Source organism: Heterodontus francisci, chromosome 9 (assembly GCF_036365525.1).
Source record: "Heterodontus francisci isolate sHetFra1 chromosome 9, sHetFra1.hap1, whole genome shotgun sequence".
In the NCBI taxonomy this organism is placed as follows: Eukaryota; Metazoa; Chordata; class Chondrichthyes; order Heterodontiformes; family Heterodontidae; genus Heterodontus; species Heterodontus francisci.
The window spans coordinates 61252210-61265569 of NC_090379.1; the positions used below are offsets into that span (position 1 = coordinate 61252210).

The following is a 13360-nucleotide window of genomic DNA, read 5'->3' on the forward strand; positions in this document are numbered from 1 at the left end:
AGGGATGGCATAGGAAGAAGAGGTGGGATGGAGATGATATGAGTGGGATGAAAAGAATGGGCGGCACAGTGGCGCAGTGGTTAGCACCACAGCCTCACAGCTCCAGCGACCCGGGTTCAATTCTGGGTACTGCCTGTGTGGAGTTTGCAAGTTCTCCCTGTGTCTGTGTGGGTTTTTGCCGGGCGCTGCGGTTTCCTCCCACAGCCAAAGACTTGCAGGTTGATAGGTAAATTGGCCATTAGAAATTGCCCCTAGTATAGGTAGGGGAATATAGGGACAGGTGGGGATGTGGTAGGAATATGGGATTAGTGTAGGATTAGTATAAATGGGTGGTTGATGGTCAGCACAGACTCGGTGGGCCGAAGGGCCTGTTTCAGTGCTGTATCTCTAAATAAAAATAAATAAAAAATAAAAATGTGATGGGTATGGCATGAGAGGGATCGCATGGGAAGATGGAATGACATGAGATGAGGATTTAAAGAAGTACTGTTGCAATAAAGATACTAATTTCACTACAAAAGTTTTGCGGGTTTCTGTTAGTATATAAATAAGCAGGGATTTAATTTTTTTGGTTAAACATTTTTTCATGGATTTTTCTCTAGAAGGAATCTCAATATAAATATGTGGAACATGAAACAAACTAAAATTGATCATGCTGAAGAAATTTCAAATGACTTGTTACATGTGTTAATTTGTATTAAGTTGGATATACAACATACTAGGATTTTCAATAAATTGTAAAATCTAAAGGCAAGTTGCTCCAAAAAGAACAAAAAAAATTGAACAATGAAGTTTCATGTATTTTCCAATGATACTGCAATCACCACTCCCAAAATGTCAAGGCTACCTGTTTCCTAACTATTGGAAGGAAATGTCAACAACTCTAGCTTATGTGTAACAATGTTGCTGCCTTTGTAAAGCTAACAAATCACCAGGACATCACACTTAGGGAAATTACTCTTTTTAGTTTCAGGTTTCTAAATGAATTTGTGCACACCACCCCCTATTGAACATTTGTACGATCTTTTAAAGTTAAATAAATTGAAAGCAGAGAAGATTGCATCCACAAATTTTTCAGTCTCCAGTGAACAGCTAAACCTCTGAATTTTTGGCAGAGCTGCTTAAAAATTTGGATTGTGTGCGTAGAAAACCTTCATATTGGTGACACAGCATCAAGCTTCCCTTGGATGAAGCCTTTCTCCTGAGTAAAGTTGGTTTCATTTTCGCTGCTTGGTATGATCAAGACTGCACTGTAATATAGAATTGATGTAAAATCTGCATGTTCAAGCTGAAACGGGTGGGTGTCCACTCCACTTCCTACAGGGTTTCCCTAGCAACATGCTAGTGGTTTCATCATGAGCATGCTCAAAAGTAATTCAAGACTTGAGAGCAGCTTGGCAGACAGCCTGTGGAAGTTTGCCATAATTTTCAAATCAGCTTTCGATGACTTTAATTTAATGTTGGATTTTTTTTCCAGGTCCAAAAAGCAACAGTAAAGTTAAGTAAAGACTTTAATCAACTAATTAGGAAAGGGAGTGAAAAGCTTGATTTTGCCCAGATAATTTGTGCTACAGATTTTTGACTCCTTTATGGTTATGGAGTGCTTGGTGTGAAGTAAATATTTTTGTATCCCGATTACCTCTCCAATTATCATACTAAATATTTTTCTAATCATATAAAAGAACCGGTTTAGTTGATGTAATGTAACTCTGATTATCTTTATGCCTACAATAAAACTTTCTCTTATAGTGTATCTGTCACACCCCAAAGAGTTGCACTTGTCATATTTTAAAACTATAATGCTCGTAAAGTATATAACTTGCATCTGATTTGGTTTAAACAAAATATTTATAAAACAGCAAAATTATTGCTGGGCAGGGAGAGAAAGCTAGTCACTTCCTGCTGGTTTCTTCTGGCCTTTCCCTAAAGTGAGGATTTGGAGATTTAAATGCAGTTACCAATTTGGGGGAACATTACTCTGAGCAAGAGTAATTAGGCACTAATTAACCTCCTGGTGTACCAGCTCTTCCCTGCAGGGCACAGTTGTGCAGGTGGAGGGTCAGAGCTCTGTTGTGGTCCTGTTAGACTTGGTATACTTCAAAGAACAGGCCAAAATAAACACTATTACACATTTGCAGTCTCATTATGCCTATTAGGAAATGGCTATCAAAATGTACATATTCAACTATTTTTATAATTTTATAATGACCCTACTTATTATGATCCATTGTGAGCTATTCATTGCAATGCTTCTATCATTGACATTGTGTCCTCCAATTTATCATGAGCAATGCTATGGGAGATCGTGCTATGAAAATGAAACTTTGCTGTGATTTGTTCTTGCACCAGGTAGTAACTCTTTAAACAATATGGTTTCCAAGTTTTAATAATGGTTGCATTAAAAACAAATTGTGTGTGTGTAAAAACATCCATTTGACAGTCAGTGCATTGTAAGTATTTTACTTTCTGACGACCATGTCTATTTTGGCTGACAAAGTTGTCATCTAATAAAATACTATTGCATCTCTCCTATGCCATTTTGGCTGCCAAGTACATCAGCATTAAACTCTTGGCATCTGAGATAACCATTTCTTTCCAATTTCCTCTCTTTGCTACACACCAACACCTCCCCTGCCCAACCCACACCCACCCAAAACTGAAGGGCATTTGTATCTTCTACAGATAAGTGAAAAAAAGACTTGCATTTATATAACGCCTTTCACATCCATAGGACACCCCAAAGTGTTTTTACAGCCAATGAAATTCTTTTGAAGTGTAGTCACTGTTGTAATGTAGGAAATACTGCAGCCAATTTGTGCACAGCAAGCTCCCACAAACAGCAGTGAGATAATCAGATAATTTTTTTAAAATTTTGTTTATTTTTTATTAAAGATTTTTATTTAGTGACAAGGTCATGGTGTGACACAAGCTATTAAAATATTTCATGTGCAATATATCGTGACAATTTTTTTAATGACTTGGTTAGCAGTACTGCTATATTTGAGAAATGAGTAACAGTTAATAGATTTAGATTAGCAATTTTTGTAACATGTACATAACTATTTGAATCAGTTGTTGAAGATTCCATACTAATTACTGATTCAAAACTATAAATTGCACCAGACTACTCTGGAGCTAATTGCATCAGTTTATCATTACGCACATGTGATAGGTTTGCCATTTACTGCCAGCCCATTGGGTTGTTATTGCCAGGAGTAAGTAAAAATGTACTCACTACTTATTTCTCACAATAATGCTCTCCTTCACAACTCACCAGAATAGAGCTTCAAAGTTGAGTTGTAGCTATTAAAGGCTTATATAAGAATAATATAAAATCTGTTGGTATTTGTGATCATGTACTTGCTTGTGCTAGAAAAAATGCAGTTGCTTGCTTGTTGCGCATGTTCTGTCTTGCACAGTGGCATCCAGCGAAGGGAACCTCCTTGGCTCTCAGTTAATATGTATTTTTGCAAATGTAAAGTTGAACACTCAGAAGATTGGATGTGCAAAGCTTTGCAGGAGAAAGATTTAAATATTTTGGAGAAGGGTAGGAAAATTGAGAATCAGGAGGCCAACACGCTACTCAACAGCAATAACTTAAATTTATATAGTCTATTTAATGTAGTAAACTACCCCAAGGCACTTGGAGCAATATCAAGACAAACACCGTGCTACATAAGGAAATATCGGGACAGATGATAGATTTTAAGGAGCATCTGAAAAGAAGAGAGAGAGAGACACAGAGCTTTAAGGAGAGAATTCCAAAGCTTAGGGCCAGTGTAGCTGAAGGCGTAGCCACAGTGGTGGAGCGTTTAAATTTAGGGATGCACAAGACGTGAGAATTGGAAGAGAGCAGAGATCTCGAACGCTTGTAGGTCTGGAGGAGGCAACAGAGCCAGGAAGGGGAGAGATAATAATGGAGGGATTTGAAAACGAGGATGAGGATTTTAAAATTAACGCATTGTTGGATCAGAAGCCAGTGTAGGTCAGCGAGCACAAAGGTGATGCGTGAACGTGATTTGGAGCGAGTTACGATATGGGCAGCAGTTTTGAACGAGCACAAGTTTATGTAGGGTGGAAGATGGGAGGCCGTCAGGAGTGCATTAGAGTAACCAAAGCATGGATGAGGATTTCAACAGCAAATAAGCTGTGGCAAGATCGGAGTTGAGTGATTTCATGCAGGTGGAGGTAAGCAGTTTTGGTGCTTATATGTGGTCGGAAACTCATCGCAGGATCAAAAGAAAGACTTGCATTTTGAAAGTTATTGTTGAATCTGCTTCAACCACTCTTTCAGGTAGTGCATTCCAGATCATGACAACTCACTATGTAAAAAAAAAACCTCTCCATTCCCTCGTAGATTTTTTTGCCTATGATCTTAAACCCCTTTGTCCTTTGGTTACACACCTTCCTGCTAATGGAAACAGTTTCCCCCAGAGTTGAGCAAACTCAGGGTATTGTGCTTCCACTCAGTCTTGTGCTTTAGTGTTGAATCTAACTGCTACAGCCACTGGCATTTTCCTTTTAGTAACTAACATCCAAAGTTAAATGTTTTCATATTTCAAGCAAGTTTTATGATTTGCAGGTCTGTATATGTGTTGATCTACAGCATTCATACCAAAGATAAATCAACTGCTTGAAAAAAATGAAATTTTTTTTCAATTGCTGAACTATATTCCAAAATCAACAGAACTAAAGCTATAGCCTGTACAAGATGTTGACATTGTTGAATTTGTGACGACCCTGTCTGCTGATGTTTGCACAGCATTTCGCAGAATTGTTCCAGAGCAGAAGGAGGCCATTCGGCCAATCATGTCTGCACTGGCAATCTGAAAGATCAATTCCCTCAGTCCCATTCCCCTGCCTTCTCCCCATATCCCTGCACATTCTTCCTTTTCATATAACTGTCTAGTTCTCTTTTGAATGCTTCAATTGAACCTGCCTCCACCACTTTTTCAGGCAGTGCATTCCAGAACTTAACTACTCGCTGCGTGAAAAGGTTTTTCCTCGTGTCACTTTTGCTTCTCTCACCAAATACTTTAAATCTGTGCCCCCTCATTCTCGATCCTTTCATGAGTGGGAACAGTTTCTCTCTACCTACTCTGTCCAGACTCCTCATGATTTTGAATTCCTCTATCAAATCACCTCTCAGCCTTCCCTTCTCCAATCTATCTTCATAACTGATTGTTTCTGATTGTAACTCTTATTATGGGGCTGGATGTTTGACCGTTGATATCTGTCTCTTTCCAGTTAGAAGAGGAGCTTGATCCAGAAGAGAGAGACAATTTCTTGCAGCAACTCTACAAGTTTATGGAGGATCGGGGTAAGGACTTCTTTAAAGCTGAAGCTGGCCTTTTATCTTGTGTATGTACGTTGCCCAATGAACTGGTTTCTAATTTAATGCAAGAATAAAAGGTATGAAAAGAGTGTCAGTAAATAAGCAATCAAAAGTTTTCAAATTAAATTACAAACGAAAGTGTAACTAAGACTAAAATGTTTCGGGAAAAAAGCTGAGAGTTACTTCACATATCACACTGTACGGTCTCCTTGGCCAATCGAAAGCTGCCTGCCAGTGTTTCTTTGCAACAGGTCACTGAGATTGCAATTCACACACGTCAGTACTGTGATGCTTAGCTGTGATGCTAAGCAAATTTCCAACAATTTTTTGGGGAGGTCAAGTAATGCAGAATAAGTGCTTTAATGGGATGGAGATCTCATTTTTCCATCTGTAATTTAACAAGTGTAAAAATTCGCCAAAAATAAAAAATGTATGTAGTTCTAAACTCCTGGATTAAGATGCGAAAACCTGGCTGATATATCTCAATAGCCATTGTTAACCAGTGATGTTTGAGATGTTGAGTAGGATATGGTTGCATAGCTTACTGTGAATATAATTGACTTACAAAATAAAGTAAACCAATTGAAAATTGATGCATGAAAGTGAGGATGTATTTTGAAGTTATGCAACATTCCTACTAAGCTGTGTGGGTGCATGGCCACACAGTAGTTTGAAAGGTAACACACGGGCCTTGTTCTGAGAGAAATATGCGAGTGTGTGGCCATGCAAATAAATTTAAAAGGGATCGTGCACTGATTTAAAAAAAAAACAGCCATGCACAACAATTAAATTTTAAAGGGAACATTGGCATGGCATGATGGTACGCTGAGATTTTTGCAAAATTGTTTGGACTCGTGTGAAGATCTGTATATTTCTCCAGGATTAAAAATATCTTAATTGTTAAATAACTTTTTTGTGTATTAGGAATGTAACCAACTAATTACATTTTCTAGGAACACCTATTAATAAACCACCTGTACTGGGCTATAAGGATCTGAATCTGTTCAAACTCTTCAGACTGGTGTATCGACATGGTGGCTGTGACAATGTGAGTTGCCCTAATTTGGACATGTTACAGAAAAGTGATTTTTTTTTTTCAGCTCTAGCAATAAAGCATTGTCATGAGTTCATACTTTTGGTTTAATATATAAGTTGATTTCTTTCCCATGTATTTTGTAACAAGGTTTTGTATTCCAAGTTGTTTGGAATTCCAAGTTGTATTAAGTTAGCAGCTGCAGTTTAAAAGCAAATTCTTCAGTTTTCACTGAAAAAAAAAGACACCTTTTTATGAGGTATGTATTGTTTTCTCTTTCATTCCAGATTTGGTGAAAGGCACCTAAATATCTAATCTGTCAATTGATACTCCAATTGTGTACACTGAAAGTAAGGATCTTTACAGATGGACATGATTTAACAATATGTCCTGAATGAAAGTACTCCAGTTTATTTTGGTTGGGTTTTGTGTGACATTTTGTGTAAAGAGTTCCACTTCATTGATTGGACTGATGAATGCTGAAATTTAGGAATTATAAGTTTGATTTATTTTGTTATGTATTGCATAAGATATCTCCCAAAGGAAAACTTACCAGCCATTTTGGTAAAAGCTACTTTAAGATTTCTTAACACTGCCAGAGGTTAAGGATTCAATGGTCATGAATGGCTGTTGACTTTGTCTAGTGTGAATGTTTGCGATATATGCATAATTAAATTTTGAGCATATTTATTTCAAATTACATGTTCTTTCCCTTTTTTTTTAACCCCTTTGCCACCAAAGTATTCTTTTTACCACAGGGTTCTCTTGTACTATACACTGTTCTGTTGCACATAGAATAGCTTAACAATAAGTTTAAGATATTTGCCATTCCAGCCTGTGATTTGACCTCTTTAAGTTGCTCAAGAGTGGCTTGGGACATCTTATTTTAAGATCCTTCCTTCTTTGTAGGCCTTTGCTTTGCACCACCCTTGAAAAAGCTAAAATAAGGAGCTGTTAAGGAAACACTGGTACAAACTAGTTTGTTACGCTTACTTGCCTTCTTATTTTGATCCCACCATACAAAATTAAATGTTGATATCTAAGACAAAGTTAAATTTGTATTCATTTAATATAACCCTTCTGAAATGGACATAATGGTTAAATAGCTGTTCATATTGCATTCTTAAAACATTGCCCGATATTTCTTTTGTGCTCAGCGTCAAGCACCAAGTGAGTCCTCCCATGAACTGAAATGTGACCTTGCTGAATATCTGATATACAGAATTACTCAGGGGTCCTACACAATCCCTTGTTACTAAACTTAGCTTACTGGATATAACATGAGCCCCCTCATGATCTTCCAGCCTTCAGATATTGTAAGAATGGGCACACTGTCGGATAGTGGTTTTCCTCGGCAATTGTAGAAAATGTTTCTGAAAAGCAACTAAGCATGGGGTATTACAGTATCTTCACTAACTAACATTAAATCTGGGTCAGCATGTGTACTGGAACCTATTTGTGGGGGCTCATAATAGCCCACCAAACTTATTGAGCCACTTCCATCACTGCAGTATGGTTATACAAGAAAAACTGCTGAGTAGAGACTTCCGATAGTACAACCTGGCAAGCCTCCTTCCATTTCAGGAGACCAGAAAGTCATTGATAAATAATAGCTATACAGAGGAAAGATTTCTTAAAGCAGTGTTGTCCAATAGAAATTGTTGACTAGCCAGAGATGTGACACTGTTTTAGCCACATGTACTCATTTTAGCCGCAGAACCTACACTGAATACAGGTAAATATATTTCACATGTATATTTGCTGAGCAACCATCTGCCACCATTCAGTGTGAAACTTTTCAGTCTTTCTCTTTCACCAAAGATTGGATTTCTGGCTTGAATTTATCAGATACAGCATGTTAGTTCTAGGTTTATGTCCAGCAGTGCGAGTGGCACGTAGACATTGTGATTGCTGTGAATGTTAACACTCAAAACAAGATGCTCCAGATCCATCCCTACACTATCCAGAACACAGTTGGATGCTGCTTGTTATTAGTTTGGCTTGCTTTATCCTGTTGGAGTGGTTTTCTGATTGGTCAAGATGACCACTTTCCATACAATGTTGCTGGTAAAAAAGTTCAAGTAGACATGTGTGCACAATAGAAATATAAGTATTGAAATCTCATACCCAATGACTGTCTTATCAAAAAAAATGCTAATCGAAAATGGAATTCGTCATATTTGGATTCCCTTTTAGCCACATGTGGCTAATGTATTGGGCAGCAGTGTCCGAAAGTACCCTTCCATGGTTGGATACCTGAAGAAGGTTGTGGGGCTGCATGAAGTCATGAGTGCTGATGACTTAGCAGTTAAAATATTTTACTGTATTCAAACTGTTAAGACTTCTGATCCAACTGACCATTCACAGGACAAAGCAAGTAAACAAGCTTGTAATTAGCACATGGATATATAAAATATTGAGGTTAATCAGAGGTACTTTCAGAATGTTCTTGTGGTGTTTATATATTCAGCTAGGGTAGCAGTTTTTGTGAGACAAATTTAAACTGACCCGCCTAAGACTTATGATTTGTAAGCTGCTGAAACTCCCTACTTGTTTTGGTGCAGTCATGATGAATTATATGTGAAGTGAGCACATTGGGACATTTTGCATAAAAAGGTGCTAGATAAATGTAAATTATTTGTTCATGTTTCAGTGATCGTTGCTGTTTCATAGCTACAGGTTTACATACCTTAATTGACTAATTAAGCTGAATATTTCTTCCTATTCTATACTTGGCTACTTGTGTGCCTTTGTGTTAGATGAGCTGGTATCCTATATAGTTATGTTCACTTTTTGGCAAAAAATGGAGTGATAATCTTATTGCACTATGCTATTTGAAATTGTGTACTTTAAATAAATTAAAATGCTGTCCCTCATTTTCAGTGGATGTCATTTAAGTCAATCTTTCTGTTAAGTGAGTTTCTGAAGTGGAAAATTTACAGGTACTATCAAGATATTGGCATTATATTAGCGCTCGTTAACTGAATCATTTTAGCTGGAAGTGCCACTGCAGTATATTTTTGCCACTTACATATATTTAAAGCTCAAATATACTTTCTGTGTACATTATTTAATGACATATTATTTTACCAATCATTAGAAAACTGCCACCATTCCTGAAGTCTCCCAGTTTAATTGCACGAGCAATTACGTAACTGGAAATTCTCAGTGATACTTTATTGATGAATTCCTGTAGATATTGCTGTGTGGCAAATGAGTCTTTCATTTGACTAGAATTGATTGTATTAACTGTTATTGGTGTAAAGTGGAATTATACAAAACTGGATTGATTATTTCAGAATATTGTATGTTTTATTTCTTGTTAGCTATCTGGAATACGGCCACTAAATTCTGCTTCTTTCTGTAGATTGACAGTGGTTCTGTGTGGAAACAAATATACATGGACCTTGGCATTCCAATTTTGAACTCTGCTGCCTCTTATAATGTAAAAACTGCTTATAAGAAGTAAGTAGCTATGATATATTTGCTTTTTTATGCAAAACCCAGTTTACGCATTGGCTTTTTTTTGTGTCATTGGAGAATTAAGATTCATTTCAAAACGTCTATGTTTTTGATGGCTGTGCACCATCTGCACTTGTACTGCTTTTTCTAGTGCTGCTTTGAAACTTGTTAGGGGTTCAGTAGGGGGTCAGTACAACAGCCCTGTGGTGGAACATTTTAAGCCCAGTTTTAAACGTAGAGAAAAGATCTGGGGCTGGAGACGCAACTGCCGACACATTGATATCTAAAATATATTATCCAAGGGTTGTAGGTGGTAAACCAAACATGGTAGGTTTTCATGAAGCTACTTTTGGACTGGGACAAATAGGGATATCTCAATTTATTTCATGAGTCTTCCTGGGAAGACAGAGGTTGAAACTTGACATTTTCACATTTGCATTTTTCCTTCAATCCTGCTTCTGTATATCATTTGCAATTAACTCACTGTATGAATAGGGCATGCATGGCTGTAAATACTTCAAGCAAGTATTGTAATGCAAGAGCAAATTGTGCTGCTTCAATTTATTCTGCATTGTACTAATATTCTGAATGACACTGAATTCTTCAGAATTTCCTTTCATTCTGGTTCTGTTCAAATTAAATCACAATGGACTGAATTTTATTAGCGCACCACACTTCACAGCGGCACGCTTTGAAGTCGGCAGCCTTCCGACACGGAAGTGCCGCCACTGAGCCCCTGCGATATTTTGTGTGGGGGCTCATTTAAATGGAGGGGCAGAGCGGCCACCCCAGACGACGTATGGGGGCGGCCACCATGTCCCAGCCAATGGCGTCTGGTGCCACCCCACTGGCGCCATTTTTGAAGGGCTTCAAGCCCTTAGATGAAATTATAATATGTAAACAGGAATTTGTGTCCATTTGTTAAAATTTTATTACAACCTGGAGGCCCTTTCAACCCCCCCACACCACCCACCGCCCCCCCACCCCGCCATGTCTGTTTTAGGGCCACCAACCCTGAATAAACTCTATTGCCATCGCGACCTTTCCCCCACACACACACACACACACCCACCCCCCCCCCACCTCGTAACATTTACCCTTCAACTCCTTCCCACCATGGCCACAGCCAATAAAAAGTGTTTTCTCCACTCCCCCACCCCTCTCTCTCTGAAATCTGCACTCCTCCCCCCCTCCCCACCAGTGTCTCGCTTCAGAACTCCATTCGGAGTTACGAAGGCGCACAAGTTGCGGCCGGCGTCCATAATATTGCCACGGGACGGCTGCCTGGTCCAGGTAAGTTCATTAACATTTATTTTAATGCATTTTATATTGAATCGAAGGCCCCGCCGCTTGGCGACGGGCGGGGGTGGGGGCGCCGCACCGAGGCCTCATGGCAGGGCCTTCTCGGCGTCGGGAGTCGTGGCGGGTTGCTCCTGCAAGTCTTTTATGGGCCCCCCGCCATGACCCCTGATGTTGTGGGGCTGGTAAAGTTCAGCCCAATCTCTCCATTTTCCACTGAGCAAGATGGTCTGAATCCACAAGTTGCAGATTCACAAACGTTTCCCAGATTTCTCAGTTGCAGCTTGTTGACATGGAATATGTAAATCCTTTCAATTTCTATGTGTGGCCAGGACCGACTGAAGGACGTAAATGACCAGGTAATCTTTCTGCTGCTTAAGCAAACTTTCATATAATGCCAAGAATCTGTTTCAAGAAAAATGTCACCAGACTGAATGCTGATGAGGGGTAAGTACAGGTCTAATTCCCTGTGGCTCGTTTTTTTAAAATGGTACGCATAGAGCTTCATGAGGGAACTCTCTTAACTGATGAAAGGGTAACATAGGGCAGTAGGATTCTCTTGCAGTGCACTGCTTGATAATATTGGGACCACTGTTTGAAACGTTTATAATTTTTCTCAAGATTCTGTTACCTTCTACTGGCTGAGTATTTTATTATACTGGTATCTAGTAATCAGGTAATAAGAAAGGAAAAGAAAGTAACAACCTAAGAGTAGTCTGTTTCTACTCTAGGTTTTTCTCTTTTGGTTTATCAGGTTACTTTAGGTGAGCCCTTGCTCCCTACAATTCGAGTGTGCCTTTACTCACCAATTTGTACTGAGCCTGGAGGGACGACCATTATATTATCTTCCTTAACTTTAGAAGTAAGTAGAATAAATAGACCATGGCATAGTCTATAAGTGCTAAACATATTTATTAGAAACAATGTGCATTTATATAGCGTCTTTTATGTCTCCAGATGTCCTAAAGCGCTTTACAGCCTGAAGTGTTTGCAACCATCTTCAGCCAGAAATGCCGAGTGGATGATCCTTCTCAGCCTCCTCCTGAGGTCCCTACCATCACAGATGCCAGTCTTCAGCCAATTCGATTCACTCCACGTGACATCAAGAAACGGCTAAGTGCACTGGACACAGCAAAGGCTATGGGCCCTGACAACATCCAGCTGTAGTGCTGAAAACCTGTACTCCAGAACTAGCCGCGCCCCTAGCTAAGCTGTTCCAGTACAGCTACAACACTGGCATCTACCCGACAGTGTGGAAAATTGCCCAGGTATGTCCTGTCCACAAAAAGCAGGACAAATCCAACCCGGCCAATTACTGCCCTATTGGCCTACTCCCAATCATCAGCAAAGTGACGGTAGGAGTTGTCAACAGTGCATTCAAATGCCATTTACTCACCAATGGTCTGCTCACCACTGCTCTGTTTGGGTTCCATCGGGACCACAGTTCCTGACCTCAGTTCCTGGCCCAAACATGGGCACAAGCTGAATTCTAGAGGTGATTTGTGACTGCTCTTGACACCAAGGCAGCATTTGACCGAGTGTGGCATCAAGGAGCCCTAGTAAAATTGAAGTTAGTGGGGATCTGGGGAAAACTCTCCAATGGCTGGAGTCATACCTGGCACAAAGGAAGATGGTTGTGGTTGTTGGAGGCCAGTCCTTTCAGCTGCAGGACATTATTGCAGTAGTTCTGAGGGCAGCATCCTAGGTCCAACGATCTTAGCTGCTTCATCAATGACTTTATATCTGTCATGTTAGAAGTGAGGCTGTCTGCTGTTCTTTGCGCTGTGTTCATCTCTGTTTGCAATTCCTCAGATTATGTAACTTACCCTGCTTGTATACAGCAAGGCTTGGATAACATCCAGGCTTGGGCTGATAAGTGGCAGGTAGCATTCACTCCAGGAAATGACTATCTCAAAGAAGAAAGAACTTAACCAACTCCCCATGACATTCAATGGCATTACCATCGCTGAGTCCCACAACATCAAGACCCTGGGGGTTACCATTGACCAGACTGGACCAGTCACTTAAATTCCATGGCTATTAGAGCAGGTCAAAGGCTGGGTTTTCTATGTTGTGTGGCTCACCTCCTGACACCCCAAAGTCTCTCCACCACCTACAAGGCACATCAGGAGTATGATGGAATACACTCCACTTGCCTGGGTGGTTGCAGCTGCAGCAACAAACAAGAAGCTTGATACCATCAAGGACAAAGTAGTCTGCTTGATCGGCAC

At 39.6% G+C, this 13360-nt stretch overlaps 1 protein-coding gene across 5 annotated transcripts in view; it reads left to right on the forward strand.

Annotated features, from left to right (window-relative positions):
• Positions 1 to 13360, forward strand: part of arid4a (AT-rich interactive domain 4A) — a 144354-nt gene that overhangs the window by 83813 nt on the left and 47181 nt on the right. For all 5 annotated transcript variants that reach the window (XM_068039224.1, XM_068039228.1, XM_068039226.1 and 2 more), the window contains 3 exons: positions 5248 to 5320; positions 6289 to 6383; positions 9736 to 9833. In XM_068039224.1, coding sequence (XP_067895325.1) covers positions 5248 to 5320; positions 6289 to 6383; positions 9736 to 9833 — 266 coding nt within the window. The remainder of the gene's footprint in view (positions 1 to 5247; positions 5321 to 6288; positions 6384 to 9735; positions 9834 to 13360) is intronic.